This window comes from Pleuronectes platessa, chromosome 6, assembly GCF_947347685.1.
Source record: "Pleuronectes platessa chromosome 6, fPlePla1.1, whole genome shotgun sequence".
NCBI lineage: Eukaryota > Metazoa > Chordata > Actinopteri > Pleuronectiformes > Pleuronectidae > Pleuronectes > Pleuronectes platessa.
The window spans coordinates 16,045,161-16,066,970 of NC_070631.1; the positions used below are offsets into that span (position 1 = coordinate 16,045,161).

At 40.3% G+C, this 21,810-nt stretch overlaps 1 protein-coding gene across 5 annotated transcripts; it reads right to left on the reverse strand.

The window, feature by feature from the left end:
• Positions 1–1,618: 1,618 nt before the first annotated feature.
• LOC128443076 (N-terminal EF-hand calcium-binding protein 1) lies at positions 1,619–21,754 on the reverse strand. Of its 5 annotated transcripts, XM_053425803.1 has the most exons (16): positions 20,831–20,964; positions 20,645–20,665; positions 19,672–19,713; positions 18,196–18,460; positions 17,240–17,264; positions 11,553–11,661; positions 10,212–10,237; positions 9,796–9,893; positions 9,580–9,642; positions 6,705–6,963; positions 6,510–6,589; positions 5,340–5,393; positions 4,810–4,922; positions 4,555–4,632; positions 4,292–4,383; positions 1,619–2,809 (listed from the first exon to the last, which is right to left on the reverse strand). In XM_053425803.1, the coding sequence occupies exons 6-16, from the start codon at positions 11,591–11,593 to the stop codon at positions 2,781–2,783; spliced, it is 933 nt and encodes a 310-aa protein (XP_053281778.1). In that variant the 5' UTR covers positions 11,594–11,661; positions 17,240–17,264; positions 18,196–18,460; positions 19,672–19,713; positions 20,645–20,665; positions 20,831–20,964; the 3' UTR covers positions 1,619–2,780. The 5 variants fall into 5 exon arrangements, with proteins under 5 accessions (XP_053281778.1, XP_053281774.1, XP_053281776.1 ...); XM_053425799.1 differs by lacking the exons at positions 18,196–18,460; positions 19,672–19,713; positions 20,645–20,665 and adding an exon at positions 21,618–21,754 and having other exon boundaries at positions 20,831–21,199; XM_053425801.1 differs by lacking the exons at positions 18,196–18,460; positions 19,672–19,713.
• Positions 21,755–21,810: the final 56 nt, after the last annotated feature.

A 21,810-nucleotide genomic window follows, 5' to 3' on the forward strand; every position in this document is an offset into this window, starting at 1 on the left:
TTCTTTGTATATATAAGTCTATATACACATATTTTATTTATACATGTGTACATGTTATTATTATTATATTTTACTATTATTATTATTATTATTATATATACTGTTGCTGCTATTATTACTATATACTGCTATTATATTGGTATAATTACTATATATACTATATATACTGTACTATCTTTTATATACTGTCTAACAATAACATTACCATCATATCATCAGTACTATTACCATCATCTGCCACTGCACCTTATCTACCTATTTTATCTTGTGTTTTTGTTTTTATTCTTTCTACCGCAATATTTTATATTTTATATTTTATATTTTATATTTTATTTTATTGTATTGTATTTTATTGTATTCAAATGTACCGGCTGCTATGACGACTTAATTTCCCCTCGGGGATGAATAAAGTTAATCTAGTATCTATCTATCTATCTATCTATGTTACCTTTGTATTAAATACAGTCCTATTTAATCATCAGTGCTACACAGAAGTCGGTGGTTTCTTCCTGAGTTTGTCCTGAAACTTCTCTGTTACACAAGACTCACAGCTTACTGTAATGTTGACTGCGTTGCTGCGGCCCCTGGCGCCCTCACACCAGTACACTCCACTGGTCCCACTGGCAGCAGTGAACACAAATGCTTCAGACTTGTAAGGGCTCATGCTACCTCCTGGCGGTGTACCCTCTCACCTAATGTCAGCTAGGGTTCGCTCCAGGGACCCTCAAAGGGGCTTTCAACATTTTATTGTTGCTAAACAAAGTCAGTCATGAAGCCAAAATAAGCTTAAATGAATAAACACATAAAAAAAAAAATCTTCTGACAGTTTTCAGTGCCTATAGAATGTTGTTGTTTATAATCAGTTAATATTTTTGTTGTCAAATTTCACAATGACCCTGAAATTCTGTCTCTTCTGTTATCTTATACTGAATGAATGCAAAAAAGATACAGAGAAAAATCACACTCCTTATGATTGAACCAATCTATTAACTGTAAGAAACATGGATATCCGCAGCCCCAAATGAGCCCAAACATTCAGCGTCCTTAGGGGCTAAGCCCCCCCCTTTCTTTCAACCCTAGAAACGCCCCTGATTATGACCAAATATTGGATGTGACTATGAGCTGTCAGCTGCTGCTGCAGTGGAAACTTTGACAATAAAGTTTCCTTGAAAGAGCTCTTTCATGTGTCGTGTCTGAGGAGGAAGCACCGACTGGCTTTGAAGAGGGGAGAGCAGCTAATTGCCCCACATTCACCACAAGGTGGGTTTGAAATCGCTCCATTTTCCTTTTCAAAGACGTTTCCCAGAGGTTCCAGCAGCTGATATCATGAGCAGTTCTATTCAGTTAAGTGGAAGAAAATAATTTCTATAATTGTTCTTCTGCTGTTTCACATTGGATTCTGATACAATTTAAATCTGGTATTTTGCAGCAGTATAAAAAGCTGGGACTCAAATGAGAAGTTATTATTTACTCCTGCTGCTGAAATTAACCTATAACCCTGTAAACACAGACAAAATACTTAATTAACTTGTCGATATATGGGCCACTTCACTTTGCTTTCACGGTAATTTACACATTTCACAAGCATTTTACTCAAGGAGACAACATGTACTGCAGATTTCCATGTCATCAATGTGTCATGAACTTTATTTCATGCCAGAAAACAATCATAACATCCACATAACCACTGTATATTATTCATAAAAGAAATAAAACAAAGGATGAATACAACCATTCATCTCTTTATCAGGCTTCATAAACTATCATACTGTACATTTACCAGTGCTCTACAACAGTTACTGACATCTCATAGCTTTTATTATCTACTGTACATAATCTTTACTCAAATTACGTCTTAAATCGCTACACATTAAACAGTTTCTGCTTCTTTCCTGTACTCAAAATATAAACCTCTATGTGTGTATACGGTGTGCCGTTTAACTCTTCTGATTACACACTGCAAATGTAAAATAATGGCTTTTTGAGTTTTATGTATAGAGTAACATTACAGGAGAACTGCGCAGTTATTTGGTTAATTATCGTCTGCTATATTTTCTGGCTACACTCCAGTCCAACTCTTAGCTTAATAAAACAGTTGAATCTACATTTTCAATAGACAATCTACAATAAACATCTGTTTGTCACAATAAGGTCCATGTTTCTTCTTTTTTCTAAAGTGCAAAAGTGTCACACGGATGATAAAAGTTTAGACCCTACTCATTTATTCACTTGGTTCCAACTAACGGACACTTGGCAGCAGAGCTTTGAAGAGGACAACAAAGCACATAGCCACAGAGAGAATGAAGGAGGATGCAGGTGAACCCTGCCACTACATCTGTTTTGTTTGTACTGAAGAATGAGTGACGGATAGTGAAGGATGGACTGATCAGTTTTTCTTCACGTGTTTCTATTATTGTTTCATTGACGTTATATCTACTCTAAGATGCACATAGGAGAAATAAACTATCACAGAGGAATATGAAAGCATGCAAATATTTTTAAACTTTTTCAATTTCTTGTGTGTCTATTTAATCGGGAGCAAGAAATGTGCAAATACAGAGGGGAAACAACATTGGGGAAAGACCCTGGTCACTAAAGGAAAATATTGCAGTGCCTCTTCTTTCTAATCCAAGGTTTTCGTTGGTTTCACTCTTTTACCTCAGAGCATGGCTTTGCAAAAACAATCCTGGTCATGACACGAGGAAAAAGTAGATATCGAGGAACAAAAAGGAAAAAATTCAATTGCTTTAATGATGTTGAATAACGGCTGCTCCGCTCTGTCAGTTGTTGTTCATAATCCACCAAGAGGCTGTGAACATGAAAGAAAATGTATGTCATTTTTTAATGTTATTTTCTAGAGACAAATCAATCACAATCAGAGGTGTCAAGTAACTAAGTACAAATACTTCGTTACCTTACTTAAGTAGAAATTTTGGGTATCTATACTTTACTGGAGTATTTATTTTTCAGACGACTTTTTACTTCTACTCCTTACATTTTCACGCAAATATCTGTACTTTCTACTCCTTACATTTTAAAAATAGCCTCGTTACTCCTATTTCCTTTTGGCTTGTTTTCTTTCCGGTTTGTCATCGTTCAAAAACACACACAAAAAAAACATTTTTTTTGTGAGACATTAAACCCCCCTCGAGCGAGGAGAGTTTGAGTAGGGTGCCCGCCGCACGCGCGGGATGACGGCCAGGCCGAGGGCGCCACACAACCGAAAAGGAGGGTCCCGAAGAGCACTCGCGTGCCACACACAACCCCGGCCTCGGGAGACACGCTGGCCCTGGGGCGCCGTGCAGTCGAACCCGGCTGTACTGGTAATGATCCTTCCGCAGGTTAACCTACGGAAACCTTGTTACGACTTTTACTTCCTCTAGATAGTCAAGTTTGATCGTCTTCTCGGCGCTCCGCCAGGGCCGTTACCGACTCCGGCGGGGCCGATCCGAGGACCTCACTAAACCATCCAATCGGTAGTAGCGACGGGCGGTGTGTACAAAGGGCAGGGCCTCAGCAGCCTGTGAAAGACTGTTGAGTTTTGCAGGGCTCATCTTCAGTTCAGGTAGAGCATGCATAGGCTCAAATAACTTTGAGAACCTGCTGCTTTTGCGGCTGAACAAAGCCTATCGGTAGTGTTGTTCTACATACAGGATTTAGTCCAAAGGTCTCATGGTCTCTTCCAATAAAGGTTATTGAAAACATTCCACTGAAGTTTGACTTTTTGCACTATTACAATACTCATTGGCAACTAGTTATCATGTCTTCCACTCCATGAAACGCATGCTAATGCTCAGTAGTACACATATGGTACTCTAATGTATTTACATTTAAAAATTCCCCTTACATTACTTTTACTTTTATACTTTAAGTAGTTTTGAAACCAGTACTTTTACACTTTTACTTAAGTAAAAAGCTTGAGTTGATACTTCAACTTCTACAGAAGTATTTTTAAACCCCAGTATCTATACTTCTACTTGAGTAATAAATGGGAATACTTTTGACACCTCTGATCACAATACGTTTATATATTCCATGGGAATAATAATCCCAGATGACAAAGGGGAAGGTGTTACACCGAAGTACGTTTGCACACGGTAGAGGTAGGTATTGCATGGTATAAATATTATGTAAGTCGGATGTTGAGGTATATGCAATAAAATAAATTTTACACGGGCCCTGGTGTTCTATAATCTATTTACACAATTCCACTGAAATTAATGTGAGATTTTGTGTATGAAAGAGTTCAGCTAGAGATGATTGTTAAAAGGTTTAAAGGTCTGATCTCTACCTGGGAGGAGCATGGTGGAGACCATCTCCGGATCCTCCAGTGAGTCGATAATGCAGCGCTGGAAAGTCTTGCTGATGGACGACTGCAGGTAGCTGAGTGGAAACAGGGATTGAAAGCATGAGACTGCTGTTTGCCTCCAGGCGAGGAAAATAATGTGTCAAAGAGAACCTGCGGGCTCAGTGGGACCGTTTGGTTCATGCACTGATATTCTCAGAATGTGCTTTTCTTGGTTTAATAAGCCACGAGACCCCGTGTGATCCTACCTCATCCAGGAGAGACGATCCTGCCAAAATTCATACATGATGAAGCATGATCTGTCTGGCAGGTTCTGGACTGAAACACTGAAAATAAAAACACATAGGGAGAGAGAGTGAGAGAGAGAGGGAGAGAGGGGGGGGAGGGAAGGAAGGGTCATGGTGCATGTTTGGGAAAATTGAAACGATTGGAAGTGGCTGCTTGAAAATCACAGAGAGCTCCCGGGGACAAACAAAGGCACCGAGGCACATAAAGGGACGTACTGCAGGTTGTTTAGCTGGCTGTTGGTGGCATCTGTGTAGATTTTGAGAGCCTGCTGAACCTGCTCCACGTCTCTCTCCTTCACAGACATTTGCCTCTGAACCAGAAGAATGTTCTACAGCAGAGAGAGAGAAAAACAATTACTGGGTACCTTGTCAAACTCGGCAGAGCGTGCACCTCTGCCAGGGCCCAATAGTCCCCTGAGATATCAGCTTCCTAAATGGGCCGGATCTCTCGCTATATGTTAAAGAAAGTGAACAAATTATTGGACCTGATCCGACTCCGCACCGAAATTCAACGGATTCTTCCCTGACTCACAACAAATTCTTCCAGCAAATTTAGATTAAATCAATTTAGTTGTTTTTGTGCAATCGTGCTTACAAACAACCAGGGGTGAAAACATAACCTCACTGGTGGAGGTTACTATGTCAGTTGCAGATATAAAATCGTTCAAAATTCACATGTAATGTATTCAAAACATAATTGACATATACTGTGTACACACTGATGAACATTTATTTAGGTGACTCACCGAATTATACGTCCCTGCTAACGTGTCCTCTTTGAGAGGCTCAAGATGCGGACTCTGAAAACGGGGCATAAATATTTCAGTCAGACATGAGCAGAACAAGAAATAGAAGTGAAGTGAATCCAGCAGAGGCGCAGAATGGCCTCTGGTTACAGTCTGCCACAAGGCATTAGCTTTCACAGAGGAAGTGATCACCCCCACTCAGACTGTGCTGCTCATTCCTCTCTACACGGCCATGATAGGAAATGGCAATTATTAGTGCATTAGCTGGTTTGTTGATATGTAACCTTGGAAAAAAGCCTCTTCTGTAATATCAGATGGATTTTTTTAAAAGTTCTAACTGAGTTAAATCTCGACAGCAGCACCTATGTGTCCTTCTTCAAATCTGTGGGCGAAATACTTCAAGATCCCAGACTGATGCATCAGTTTGTACATGCATATGTTAAGCATTACATTTAAAAACAATCATTGTTCGCTGAAACCTCTTCTTTGAGTGTAGAGCGATGCAGCTTTGTGCTTTGTGTAAATCATACGTTTTCCGAGACGTCGCATAAACAGGAAAAACGCAAAAGTCACAATACAACAGTAAAAGCCTCCACAGTGGCAACATTTTACGTAATGTGGTCAAGTGAGACATCGATTATTAAAACCCAGTAAACCAAGTCTTTGCGTAAAAGTTGATGCTTGTCTATTTGAGGTATTAAGGTATGGGTGCGTGGACCGGCCCAAAAGGAGGAAGGCACCTGTACCGTATCACCACAAATAGACAAGCATCACATTTAACACAGTGGCTGTTTTATCCTCATTTTCATAAACGAATGCTCATTAAAAAACAGAATGTATCTCCGTGCCCATTGTTGCTCACTTCTGTTGTGGTTGTGTTTCCGTTGTGTGGCTTTATGTTTACATTCATGTTTTCTGGTAATCTGCTCGTATGAGACATCTTGGCCATCGTTAAATCCTCTCTCTCTGACAAAATGGTAGCTCTGACAACAGAGCAAGCACTGTACATCTGCACAAACAGAACAAAGCTCCTACAGTCTGCTTGACATTTCCGCCTGTGACGGCTGAGCCTCTGTAGTTAAACCTGATCTTTGCAAAGAGCAATTCTGCCTCATGAGCGAAACCTTCTGGCTGCAATTTCCACTCAAACAAACTAGATTTCGTACAAACCTCACACTCCAGTTTGTCTATGAGTTCCTCCAGCTGGTTGATCTGGGAGCCCCAGTGGTTGTCCGGCTCCACACTGACCCCTGAACCCAGAAACAAGATATGAGCACAACAAAAACAGGTGGACCCCAGTGTTTTGTCAAATGTTTGCACTTTACTTTTCCAGTATCTTAATTTCCGTGTAACCTTGCAGTGTACCTGTGGTGAGCATGCCGGAGTAGGGGTCAGTAGGAGAGAGACACATGTTCTTTTGGATGCGGCGGCCGGGGCGCTTGGCCACCCTCTGGATGGGCAGGTCCTGGGGCGTCTTCAGTATCCTCTTCCCTGTGCAACCTTGGTCATGAACAGCCTCCATCGCACAGTCCAGGGACGACTGCAGGGACTGTAGCTGGGTGGTGGTCTCCCTCAGGAGGAAGCGCGTCACAAACTGACCCAGCACTGATGAGCCCTGATACTCCTGTAGAGGATCAATGAAGGAAAATGACTGACCAAGAAGTAGATACAACATTCTTCTATTTGATCCTAGAAATCTTCCTTGCTTCTATTAGTAAGATTATTATTTTTATTTGCAGTAATTTGACGAAAGGAGCTGAGCTGAAATAACAGTATTCCCGTCTGCCCCCTTTAAACAGTCCAAACATGCATGGTGATTGCATGTCACAGTTAATGGATGCAAAACACAAAAGGTGATAATGATGTAGTCAGATAGCTGGAAAGAGCTTTTATAATAATGTATGGATGCTGCTGGTTTTCAAGGACCTCTCTCAGCTTCAGTGTAACAGCTTGTGTGTGTTTTTTTCACTCCACATAAACACAGCTCTGCCAGCTCAGTAGCTGTGGACAATGGAGCCTATCCTCCTCACCAGCTTCCTATGGTGCAAATAAATTGGGTTCAGGAGAAAATGAAAAGGAGATGTTTGAAAAATGACCATTGAGCATTAAGGAATCCTTGCATGTAAGTGTCTTGTTTTCTCAGCAGCAGAGACCAGACACTAATACACGAGTGATGTAACTCAGTCCTTTTCTCTATTCCCCCCTTTCCAGAGACAGAGCAGCTGTGACAACACAGAGGATATTTTCTGTTTATATCAGGGCACCAAACCACGGAGAAGATCTATTTTAGACATTACGAAGGCTTAATAAACCAGAGCCTTTGGAAAACATGCACCAATATATTTGAATTTGACAATTAATGCTGATATCAGGATGACAAAATATGCAACCTCAGGCTGAGGCACAACCCGAAAACATTATGTATGAGGTGTTGGAAGGCATGGATCATACTATGGTAGGACAGAGGATCAAGATTCAAAATAAAGTTTCAGAAAACAAAACAACATTTTGATTGAATTTTTTTGGGGATTGTGATTGAAACAACTCAGAGTTTCAAGCATGCTGTCAGGGACATGATGTTATGATATTTGGAAAGCACATCGAAAAATATATCATATGAAAGTCTTTAGTTAAATACAAGATTCATGTGTAGCCAACGGTCACAACAGGAGTTGCACCACACCATGAAATTCGCACTCTGCTCATCCTCCATTGAAACGAGATTAAACACTGAAATAAGAATTAAACATAGAAATGAAATACAAATACAGGTCGATTTCAAATCAAAATAAATATTTAAAGCCTGTGGAGAGGAAAAAGCTAAGACGTCAGTCACCCTGGGCGCATCCTTATATTCCTCTAAAGATCTCAACCCATTCTTCCATTCTTCCAAAACGTGAAAAATGTGTGTGCCTGGGACTTGGGTTCTGTCCAATCCCAGACGAGACAAGTATTATCCATATTTCCTTAATCTGAAATATATGTTCTCGATGTGAACTGTTATGTTTGGAGCCCTTAGGGCTACCGTATATATCTAGAGAAGGGGAAAGGAAAAGAAAGAATGAAAAGGGAGATAATGTCAGAGTAGATGGATGAACAGAGAAAAGAAGATAATAATGCAGATTGGGAAAAGTATGTGTCCGACTGAATTATGGTCTGAATTAAAAAGAGGGATATAAATTGAAAGAGGAAGAGATGAGAGCAGCTGAGAAATGAAAACAGATATGAGCTTGTGATGCAGTTTTGTTGAGGTAATCTGACGTCAGATCAGATCGATCTATTCTCTCCTCTCAGTAAAGCCCACTCCGTGCACTGCAGTGAAAATAATTCACTGCAGTGAAACAGGCTCATTATACGAATGCGTCCATACACGTATCTGTTCACAGCCTGCGCCCCATGTTTGTTAGCTGGCTGAACATGGAGGGTTATGTAAGCGCCAATAAAGACGGAGCTGAGCTATCGATTGTGTCTTAGTGGAAGTTCTCTTATGATCTGAACTCTGTGTTTTCCCCTTCAACAGCAGGACAGCTCTCTGCATGTCTTTAAGCCCTGCAGCGTCTCATAGTTTACAGTTCTGCTCAGCTAAGCAGAACAAATATTTCAAATCGCTCTGATTAGCATGTTTCACAATCTAAGGGTGAACATCCGATGAGAATTTGTGTCTCATTGTCTGAAAATACAAGATTTTTTTATTTTTTATTGACCAGTTACTTTCTTTATTTAACTCTAGAGCCTTTTCATAAATACATGTTCCCTCTTTAAATACATTTAAAGAGGGAACATATTTAAAACCATGGGTCTAAGAACTTTAATACATTTCATACTGGATAGTGTTTTAATGTGAAAAGCAAATCATTCTTCCACATCCTTTGTGCTGTATGTGATCTTGTGAAGAGGAAAAACACTTAAGTGTTAACAGCAGTGAAAACATGTTATATATTGCTAGAGGGAGTCTTATTCCTATGTGAGGTGATTTATGCTTGAATGTGCATATTATGGTAATCATGTGTTCCAACACATGTTACACAACATACCAGGACATTTTCATGTCAATATTGAAATTATGTCCATCTACTGTATAGGGACACAAAAGTTATGATAATATCTCAACACAGTTAATCGATTAGTTGGACGATCTATCAGATTAGTTGGTCAAATTACCTAAAAACTATTTAGAAAAGTATTTTTAGCTCAATGTTTTCCTTTGTTCATGTCATCATCCATGTAAGGTGCTAAATACCTCTGCATGTTTCATCAGTGAAGAGAGAGGCAGCTGGAGTCGGTCCTCTGAGAGGGTTTCAAACTGACAGATGATGCAAAAACAAACAAAGCCTACTCCGAGGCCTGAAAGATACTGACTCGGAAAATTGTTGAAGTGATTTTGTGTGCTCGTCATCACTTTTGAAATGTCTTGACATTATACGATTCAACACAGTGCTGAGAAGAAATCGCTCACCTCTTTTGTTTTGTCCATGGCCTTCAAAATGGCCACATTCAGCTTTTCCAGAGCAGAGAGGACGTTGACATATTCTCCCAGATGTGGACTGAAGTACTCTGGAGGAGAAAATGCATTAAGCACCTTCAACATGGCTTATGTGTGATCAGCTCACTGGTCGGTGGTGTTTTCCCACAAGAGGGAAGTGAATCAATACTGACACTAATGGCATCAAATAGAATTAAAGCTGTTTGGCCCACGCCATAATTACATCTTAAATACTGAGTCACTGAGATGCTTGGGCTTGAGTTACAGTCATCATCAGGCAGCTGAAGCTCAATGGAAGAGTTTAACCCATGAAACCTTGTACTGTGAAGTTTGGCGAGTGATATTGACAGAACGCTAAATAAGATGATGCAAGAATGACACATAATTACCTGAGAGTTTGTCTATGTCCAGGTTCCTGTGAAGAAGGATGGCAATGAAAAGAAGAGAGAGAGTTATTGTAGTTAAGAACATAAGATGATAGAAATACACATAGCCTCCTCCAGACAGGGTTTGGTGTTTTGTCTTTTTGAAGACTAAGAGGGACAGAGATATTGAAATAAGAGCTCAGAAGCTCTGGAACACCCTGATGTATATAATATAGTAATATGGCAGCCTGAGTCAGTAGCTTCCTTTAAATGAAATCTTAAAACACACTTTTCTCATAACACATTCCCAGATTTAACATAATTCAACTTTTAATCATTGTAAAAAAAAGAAAAAAAAATGTATAATGATTCTAGTGATCATCTGACTTTTCATCTGGTGCCACTTTTGAGAAAAAATCTTACTTGGTTTATTATTAATATTATTATTATCATTCGTATGACCAAACATTGGCCTGAGCTGTACTAATTATCATGCTCAACACAATAAAATGAGGTGGTCTACATTAGCGCTGTACACATTGTACCTGTTTAACATCAGAATGGTAAATTTGATATTATGAGGATGTAAACAATAGCACAGTAGGATGAGGTATACTGAGTTGACTTTACGGGACATTGAATACTTATACTTCAGTAATTTAAATTGTAAGTTTAGCGTTAATATATAATTTTAATGATTTAATGCACTTCAAATTTTTGTTACCCTTATTAACATGCATTTTGAAGTTGAAAACCTGCAAATTAAGTTGAGCTATATATTAAAAGGGCAGAGATGAAGCTCCAATAATCAAGTGGTGTAAGAACTTCAGCCAAGGGGGTTTTCAACATTTGTTTGTTTGTCTGTTTGCAGGATTATGTAAAAAATACTGGACCGATTACCACAAAACTTTGTGGAAGGATGCAGATTAGGTCAGATACGATCTACCTGATCTCAATGCATGTTCATTCAATGTATTGATAAAGTGGCCAGAGATATCTGAGCTCATCGTGCCCTTCCCTGTGATTGGTTGTTACGTCAACGATGGGCAAAAGGACATCACGCAGTTTCACTGCACTGTTGTGTAGAGACACATATATGCTATGCTACCAAATGTTCATTATCATTTTAATTGTCAGCCGATGGCACAGGCAAATGTTGACATATTTGAAAATCTAATTCTGCTCATCAGTGTATAAACACTGTGCTGCAAAGTCCTTCATGTCAGAATTGAGGCTCTCTCGGCAATATTGACATAATCTCCACTGAAGTGAAGTGTTGTCGTCTCCGAGCCAGGCAGCAGGAGAGCAGGAGGAGCCGCAGATGGCTGCAGAGCTGGAAGACGTCCAAACCGAAGATGAGCTTACTCTGTCTGCTTCCTGTCGATGGAGTAGTACAGCTCCTGCATCTGCTCGTCAGTGAGGATACCATCAGTGAAGTAAGACTGGAACTCCTCCAAGGACAGCTTCCCGTCGTCTGAAAGGAGACACACCCGTTCAAATGATACCCCACCGAACCCAGAGACCTTTTTATCACCTTAATGAAGAGTTTATCAATTATTCAACAAGATGGGACGAGGCTCGTACGGATTCAGGATCCTATGCAGACAAAGGTACTGCTGCAAATGAAAGTATCAGTGCATCAATCAGCTTTGTCATGAAATCTTCTCTTTATTTGTGATTAGTTATTTGTGATACACCCATTCATTATCTATAAACCTTTTTCAGGGTCGTGAGGGGAGCCAGCTGACATTGGACGAGAGGCGGGGTGCGCCCTGGACAGGTCACCCTGTGTATCACAGGGTCAACAGAGACAAACAACTGTTCACCCTCACATTCTGAAGTCTCCAGTCCATCTAACACCAATCTGCAGGTCTTTGGACTGTGGGAGGAAGCCGGAGAAAACCCACGCAGACGGGGAGAACATGCAAACCTTGCTGTGAGACGACAGTGCTAATCGCTGCACCACCGCATACAGACGATTTGAGCTTTAGCCAATTACATTTCCTTCATGGCAGCAATAGACAAAGGCTTCATTAACGTGAACACTGTCTTCCTTTGGGAAGAAGTGTCAGGGACAGTTTGTTGCAGCCCTCGCGGCGTAGTGATGAAATTGGGAACATGCAGGGACTGAAGGCTGAGCAGTCACAGCTGAGCTCGCTTTAACACACCAACTTCGGATGATAATGAGATCTCATCAGCTTTGGTCTGTAAGCACTGAAACCTTTGGAGACTCTGATCTCAGATCCCTGCCAGCCCGCAATGCTCTGACTGATGGAAGCCTGAGCCAACAGTAAATCATCTGTGAGCTGGTAAGAACACACTGTGGACGGCTCCAGACCTGATGCAGTTTGCAGCAAAGGCTTGTTTAAAGGTTCAGTGTGTAGAGTTTATTGACATCTAGTGGTGAAGTTGCATGTTGCAGCTGAATACCCCTCACCTCACCCTCCCCTTCCACACTTTCACCTAAATCTTACACATTGAACCCTTTAAACCTTTCAAATTTGGTAAAGAAATTTGGTATAGTCTGCACGTAAAAATTAATATTAAAGTGTTTTGCATTTGTCGAGGTCTGGCTACAATAAACCTCGGCCAGAATTACGAAGCTGTTAGAGGAGGCAGAATCATAATTCCTCTCTCCAACTACCGTGTGAAATAAATTGTCTTTCCACATGGTGTAGGAGTAAACACGGTCTGTTGCACCTCTGACTCATTCTGCAGCCTTCTCCATCAGAGCTGCCTTGTTGTAGATTCACATCAATTTGGATATCCTGCAAACAAGTCACAGTGCACAAACAGCTCAGATGGCTCATTGTGCAAGTGTCCACTGTTTCTCAGAGAGCGAACCTGCATTGGTACAAGGGGTTGTCTCGAAGGCATGTGGAGGATTTGTTACAGATTTCATCATCCAAATAGAATGTGCAAAAATAAGCACTGGAGGAGAAACATCATGTTTATTATAGAAACTGTTATTCAATATTTTTACAATCAGTGGGACCTCGTGCTGAAGAAACTAAAACATTGGCCGGGTTCGATAACAATACGTTGCCTCGGAGCATGCTGGGAAGCTGAGCTCATACAAAAATGAAGTACATATTATTAAATGACAAAAGTTAAAAAAAATTTACTAGGAGTAAGTAGAAAAACCAATTAAATTAAGATTAACATATATCTTAGAATAAATGTTAAATTAATAATGATGATTCAAGGAGACACATTGTTTGCATTTATAATGAATTAGAATGAACTCTTTACCTCAATTTAGCTAAAACTTAACTAGAGAGACACTATTCATGGATCATTTAGTGGATTCGTGGATTACCAATAATGTTAACAATCAATTTCACTTTTCATTTCTCAAGCAAATTTCAGTCATTTTCTTTCATTGTAACTTAATAACTATGTATCCATCATTTGTGCTACTATAATAGCAGACGGCATATTTCCCTCCAACCTTTTAAAAACCAGTACAGAGATTAAATACTGCATAGTTTTTATTAAATGCCAAGTACAGGTCTTTTTCTCGTTGCAGAAATGGGAAGACACAACGTGATTTGTCAACTTTACTGCTGCTCTAAGACAAAATTGATGTTATTGTATTATGTGAGGAAAGAACTGGTTAATGTCCTCAGCATTCAGCTCTAACACAGTCAGATTTAATTAGAAAACATTCACATTTGGCTGTAATTCATCCCAGAGATCCGTGACTAACAACTGCCTGTTCAACACCTCTGTGGGAAAATCTTGTTATTTGCTCAGACGGGTGATAAATCAGTGTCTCCCGACAGACACACGGCAGCTAATGGTCTCATTTCACACCGAGTAAAACCGCAGATCGAACTGTGACCTGAAATGAAAAGGTCCCCCTGTAGTGAAGCTCGTATCTTTCCAGGAACATATTTCCTTGAGGGAATCAAAAACTAAAACTGCTAAAACAAAAGCAGCAACAATAACACATGAAGTCCTGCGGTGCAGCGCAGAGATAAAATCAGACTGAGGAGTAAACATTGAAATCAAATTATGAGTTATTAATCAGTGTTGTTCTGAACTTCCTGTTCAAAGTCTGGGTGTCAAATATGTTTGGACTAGATTTGAAAAAACTAATTTACGGAAAAATAAATAAATATCTATATTATGATGATCAATTATTAATTTCTTGTGTTTCAGTTTTTCAAAGTTGAAGGTTTCATAGTCGCTCTGTCCTTTCTTACAGTTTCTTAATTTGTTTGATTTGAAAATAAAAGCAGACTTTAAACATACTCATGAGCTTTTTGAAATAAAGACAGAACATAAATTGTTTGTTTAAAACATGTCTTTGGAACAAAATATTAGGTGAGTTCAACTCAAAATGATGAATTCAAATAACTTAATAAAATTCTTAATTTAAACATACATGTGAGCTTCTCGAAATAGAGACCAAACACTGGACCGCTAATGAAGAGACATTCTTTGCTTTAACTCATAAATGAGATCTGAATTCCGATGACTGATCGACCATCCAGAGCTGCAGCTCTTTTGTTCGTCTCTGCATCCTGAGAGGATTCGGCTGCGCTTCACACTCCTCTCTGCTGCAGCGCTGAATACAGCATTAATTAAACAGACTGCAAGTGAACAAACTAGTGGAGGAGAAACCTCACAGTGATAGTCATCTTCTACTATCTAGAGGTTAAATGCAAAAGCACATTATGCACTGATTTTCCACCTTTATAAAACATCATCCCCGTGCTTTGTATCAGTTTGTTATCATCACATTAACGACTCATCAATTCATGATACTGACTCGACTTCTTCCCAGGAGTCCTTGCAGATCGTGGATCGTGGATCGCCATGGTGGTGGCAGCTGATCGTAGTTTACAATTACGACCAGATTGCTTAAATATACAAAATGCCTACTCATATATACTATTACCGGGAGTACCTCATTACAATAGTCATTACTGCTCCCTTCATTGCTGGCAGACATTTTATTTTGTATATACTTCAAACATTGACACACCCCTCCATTTATGTTCGACTTTGTCTTTTCTTATGAATGTTGTAAATATTATTGTGTTGATGAACTCTGATGAACATGGCATCTATTGCACTTCTGTCCGTCCTAGGAGAGGGATCCCCTCACATGTGACTCTCTCTGAGGTTCAACATGTTTTTTAAGAGGGAGCTTTTGGTAGTGTTGGGCTAAGGGCAGAGGGTGCAGCACCCTGTAAAGCCCTAGATGAGGCAAAATGTGATTGTGAATATGACATATACAAATAAAATATGATAGGTTAATATATTAGCAGCTTGTTTATTTTTTAAATACAATAAGAACAAATCCATAATGATGAATTTAATGTTCACGTTTTAAAACGAAGGGAGTCAGCGGCCGTGACAAATCATTTCTTCACTTCACTGCTGGTGTTAAGAGGTCAGCTCACATGATAATATTCTGTTTGTCCCCTGAGGGCAATGCTGTGACTAATCGAACACTGCAGACCCCTCCCCCCCTCCCATCAAAGCTCATTTATCAAGTTGCTGACTTATCATGACTCTGAGTGGATTTTCCTAATGACACATCTCAGACAAAATGAGATACCATTGATCACACCATTCTGTTTCATCTTGTCACATTGTGAATCCACGTGTGCATCTCTGTGCTCAATGTGCAGCAACATAAATGATTAGGAAATGAATCTCAGCACGAGGCTGCTGTAAAAAAAAAAAGGGTTCTGATCTATCTCTACATATTCTTGCATGAAAACAATTTTTTATTAAAAACTCCTCATTACATTAGGTTGGTAGGCAGCCCTCATTATGTGGTAAGTCTGCAGCGCTCCAGGCGTATCATGGCAGCCCACTCACTGCTGATTGGAAGGAGGCCCTCTCCTCACGGGTGCACGACTCAGTGAGTTTGTGAAGAGGACGAGGAGCAAACAGAGCTCGGCTGCAAATTAAAGATAACTACACCGAACGTACGACTGAGTTCTCCTCATGTGCATTCCTTCTACAAAGAGGGAAAGATGAAAGCGGCGGGGTTGAAGAACACATGGAGCCAGAAGCTTCGCAAAAAATGCATTTAATATAAGCACGTGTTTTAAAATGTCGCACATGTGTCATTATGTTTTACTGCTTATCCACAAAACGAGTCACCTGAGACGAGACAGAAAAGGCTTTTGCGTCTAACACACTTCCGTAACTACAGCCCGAAAGAATCACACCTCTTCTCACAGTCTCTTCAATAATTCAACGGAAGGATTTTTTTGTATCTAAATATCTTGACACGAGCTGTGAGCCACCCCAACCAACCTCTGCACATTGCAGCACACGTTCTTATGTAACAGATTCCCACTCCTACATAACAAATTGATCGCAGTCGAGTACATATAGTCTATACGTGCATTACTAACCTCCCTCTTTCGCATTTTACACTCCATTAAATGGAGATGCGGCGCATGAATACAAAATTGAGAGCAAAAACATTTCCCTGTTTGCCAGCCTTGCTTTTCATGCAGAGCTGGATGCTCCATGTGTTTTTTCCCAGAAGACCTTGGGGGTCTTTTGAAGTAAAGAGGGGATTTGAATGTAACACGGTAACACATTAATCAGACGTAATAGTGACACGTTTGCAGGGGGAATGCATAAAATTCACATCGGGTGCAAATTTGTTTTCAAGTGACACCTGAGGCCACATCTACTGAATAGCAACGTTATTTCCACCGCTAAATTTTGTATGCATGTGTTGCAATATTTGTGTGATATTTCGTGGAGAGTTCACCCTGCCAACTCCAGCCACATCACAATGCCCCCAAAATATGCAGCTGCCCCTGACCTTGGTGATTTGAGTCCTTCCAGTGTGAATTTCTCAGGGATGACAACAAAACAGAAAGATAAGATCCAGCTGGGTCACGTCAATCCCCTCAGAGCCGAAACAGAAACAGACCGCCTGTGTGAGCACAGCCATCAAAGCGCTGCCTGGTTTTACTCTGCATCTCATTTTTGTGTCTCGTTTTTTTGTGTGCAGCTGAGACTTAATGTGCCGCATAATGCCCAATTAGCTGTGCATTTTGTTTACTCACCATTTTTGTCTGCCCGGCGGAATATCTGCAATTAAAGAAGATCATGTTTAGATTTTTTACTCTGGGGTATTTGCACTAAAGTCACAATAAACTGGACAAATTAAAAACATAAACTCTATATAAGATTTTGAGCAATTACAAAGAAATACAGTGTCTTCGCGCAGTAGCAAAAGCTTGCAAATGTGTAATTATATAAAAGAGATAAAATACAAAACACATGCCAATTAAATTGTTGTTATTGGAGCAGTGGTGTGAGCTAACCAAAACATTTTATTTTCATACATTTCTTTTTATTTATCCACAGGACAACATTAGGAGGGGCTGCAGTTTCCACATTTCAAGAACGAAGGAGACCTGACATGAGAAATCTCAGGAAATGAGACGCTGACATTTGAGTGCAGCAGGAGAAGCTTTAGAACGATATTTTTCTTTCTCTCTGAGCACTGGAATCGATCGTGACCCTTTGAAAAATATTTTTACACAGTTTTGAGCAAAACCTGCAAGAGCAGGAAACAACGGTGCTTTTCTTGTTCTTTCATTTAAAGGTTCACTGTGCCGAATTTAGTGACTACTAGTGGTGAAGTTAGATGCTGCAGCTGAATACCCCTCTCCTCACCCTCCCCTTCCAAACATTAAAGGGAACCTGTGGTAGCCTTCAGTTGTCAAAAAAACCTCAAAAGGTGTTTAGTTTGTCCAGTTAGGGCTACTGTAAAAAACATGTCGGCCCCCAGAGAGGACCTGCTCCCGATGTAAATATAAGGTATTTTAATATAAAGGGCCCGTGCTTTGGGAAATAAAACAACAATTTGTACAATTTAGATGAAACACATTTTTATATGAAATTTCTGCCAATAGATCCCTTTCACCTAAATCTTACACACTGAACCTTTAAGCAGTGAACACAGTAATAAAAGCATTAATGAAATCTTCAACCTCCACGCAATGTAACAGCGAACCTGTGAGAAGTCACCGTTTGTGGAGCGTGAGGTGTCGCGTGTAAGATCAGAGTGGCACCTCTTTCTTTTTTTATTTCTGCTTCATCACCAATCACGTGTGGACAGAGAGAATCCAGTGGCAGGTTGATTAATGAGTGGAGCGGTGCACTCATATCCAGCTGTCACCTCTAAAGCACATCTGTGTGTGAAGACCTGAACACACTCTGTTCAACATCCGTCATCCACTCAAGACATCTGAGACTCCCAGACTCCAGTAAGAATAGCTCTGAACAAATATACACCACACAAAAGATGGTATGGCATTTTGAAATAACCTGTAAATGAGGTCTAATTCAGAGTAGACTTAAAGGAGCATTGGCAAATCAACTATATATGCTTCAATATATAGTGCACAGATTTTAACAGTTTTTTTTGTCAAGGAGACTCACTGTGAAAGTCTGAATTCATTGACACTATTACTGTGATGTGTACACAGTTTCATGACATTTTTATTTGAAAAGAATGAATGGACTACACAACTCAAGTGTCATTGAATAGTTGGGTCCCAAAGGGTTGTCACCAAGATATATCCGCTATTGAATTGAATAGAAGTTGAAAAAATAGACTTTTAACTGTAATTCTTAAATGCTAACAGTCAGTATGAAACTAGGACCAATGACATCTATGAAAAAACGACAGTGTGTTGTCAGTGACAAACGTTTGACTCAGACAACTAACGTAATAGAAATCAGTACTTAAATGTTTGTGTAAGTGAGGATAAGCCTATGATATAGGCTATATGTAATGTAAAATTAAACTTTAGTCAATTTAGCTACAGAAAAACTTTTCAATCGTCATCTAACAGATTTAACTTCAGCATCTTTTCAAAACCTTTCCTTGGCATCTCTGTGTCTGCGGCTCCTTGCTAACCCTTAGTTCTCAACAATCTCTGTTATGAGATAATAAATGATTGGTCCAGAAGTATTGATCAGGTCCGAAACACATAGAAGGTTAACTGAGATCTAAGTCATTTTGTTCTGAAAGGTCTAAAACAAATAAACATACAGTGTGGTCTGGATGTGATGAGCACGGATCACAGCTTCTGAACGCAGGGGACGGGATTGAACCTGGAGGCTGAGCTGTCGCAGTAAATTCTCCTCTAAACTGTAGAAGGGCTGATGTGGGCATCCTGTCACTCCACAAAATGTTGGAAACAAAATGAGAGCGATAAACATCCACCCAGGAGAAAACCTGAGGAGTGGTGATTTACTGGCCTTCACTTCCCCTTTGAGCTGCTAAGTGAGAGGCCGGGGGAAGTCCATAGAGGTGCTTTCATCCCACAGAGCTGATGAAGATCTATGAGCAATATTAGTTAAATGGCCAGCTGCTCGGGCCTCGGCTTTATAAGTCCTATCTCAGCCGGTCCCCGGGGCCAGTAATATGCCACACTGGGTCCTACTCATCACCTTGAAACTACAGCACAGAGGAGTTACTCACACTGCGAGGACATCTCCAGCATCTCAGCCACACCAAACAGCACTGAATGACAACACAGCTTCCCGTCAGCCTCTGGAGATCATTATCTCAGAATCGGCAGCAAAATGACTCTCAGGGACGTAAAAGCTTTAACAGCCTTCGCACGGCAGCCAAACCACTTAGAGACTTTATCTAATTTCATACAGAGACAAACGGTGAGAGCCGAAAAATAAAGAACACAGAAAATCTTCTTCAAGTCATAAGTGAGCAGTTCTGATATTTGTCAGAAGAAAAGAACCATGGGTTTTGCAGAATTTTACAGGGAGAAATTGGAGCACATGAGGATTATTTATCTGTCAGGAAGAATACAAATATAGATAGAACAGATTATAGTGGAATGGTGCTTTAGTGAGATCACACAAGACTAAATCTCATTCATGAGAAATGCAGCATTGGGCTGGAGAGAACGGATGCTAACTGCAGCAATTTGGGTTAAATGCATTTAGCATCGGTTCTCTCCAGCAGCAGCAGCTCAATGCTGCATTTCTCATGAATGAGAGTCTGATGTTCTCTTTGCTGGCCAATAATCTGCCTGAAGGGGGAACATAATTTGTTTTAATATCATCATATACCTATATATAGTTAGATACAATATTGCATGCACACATTAGTAGCTATGGACGTACTGTATGCTAATGCAGCTGAGTGTGTGATCCAACCCTCTGTGCAATATCCTGATTAAATAATTCAAACTGTGACATCGTTCTATTTTTATGTTTATGAAGGGGAGGCTGCTCATTAGTAATATACTGGACACCACCTCATGTTTTATTCACGTTTCATCATCCAGGGCACACGACCAATGTCATGACCCTAATTATCATATGAGAGAAAAATGCCAGTAAAATGCGTAAAAACGCGGGGAGAATCAGAAGCGTGTGCGTGTCAGACGACGGGCACGTCTTTTGTTGTTCACGCACGGACAGGCACTCACCTTTCTTTCATAATAGGGCTACTGTACATCATGCGTCCAGGTCAACCATTCATGGAATAAGAGCAGAATGAAGGACACTCGTGGGGATACTCGTGCGTAAAATGAACCACATTTCTAAATTGTGCGGCGCATTGAAAATAAAACGACAACAGTGTCACGGCTGAAGCTGTAACAGTGCAGACTTACATCATGGAACATAGAGGCGCCTTGGTTCTGGTTGTGGTCCAGCTCCTGCTGCCTCCTCAGGCGTTCGTGCTTTGCAGATTGGAGACACATGGTGATCATCTCTGTGCACGCCAGCATGGTTGCTTCTTTCGATGAGATCCCTAAATTTCAGATCGTGTCCCCGGGTAGCGTTGTCCTTGTCAGGGTGGACGGAGGCTGTTGGTGCTGTGATCCAGTGAGGATGTGACAGAGCCCTGATGCTGATGCTGCTTCCCCCCCTCTCTCTCTCTCTGCTGCTCGATGCCCGACAACGTCAACTGACAGCTCCGCCTCTACACGAGCAGCAGGAGCAGCAGCAGTGGAACAAGAAGATCCTGAGGAATGCACCATCTGCTGGCGAGGACACACACACACAAACATACAGTGTAGAATAAACAGTTCATTAGAGGCTGGATGACAGAGGGTGCGTTTATATTTTCTGAAGTGTCATTTTAATACTTCTCTGACGATTCATTACTCCCATTATTTCCCCATGAACTTATTAAAAACGATATGTATTGAATTTTCCAAGATACGAAGCAGATAACAGGTGAAAAACAGGGATATAAAAGTCAGTTACAATGTCCAGTTAATTTATGTCAATCAAGGGAAATATGTAAAAGATAAAGTGGAAAGAAATTGGATGTCTCAGGACCCGTGTGCACGTATAAAAAAAAAGCTGCAATAATCATAAAAGACAATTGAGAGCCTGAGTAAAATGATCTCAAATAGAAAATAAAAAAACATAATTGGTAGGCATCATACATACATGTCACCCTTGTGTCACAGGAGGTAAATATCAGTGTCTCTCTACAGCTACATTATTGTGCAATTTTGTGGAGTTGTTATTGGAAAATGCATCATTTCTGCATTTAACAACTCAGACATCAAAATGAGACGTCGATCATTGAGTCATGAAACATGGCGGAGGGAGTCGAACAAATTTATTGGAAGCTTATCAG

What these genes read in the sequence shown, in the direction of transcription:
- LOC128443076 (XM_053425799.1), bottom strand. Translation starts at nt 20,947, where the DNA reads ATGCTGGCGTGCACAGAGATGATCACCATGTGTCTCCAATCTGCAAAG. An exon ending in CCGCCGGGCAGACAAAAATG is followed by an intron (nt 11,662 to 17,239) that starts GTGAGTAAACAA and finishes GTCTCCTTTCAG; the next exon opens with ACGACGGGAAGCTGTCCTTG. An exon ending in CCATGGACAAAACAAAAGAG is followed by an intron (nt 9,643 to 9,795) that starts GTGAGCGATTTC and finishes ATCATCTGTCAG; the next exon opens with TTTGAAACCCTCTCAGAGGA.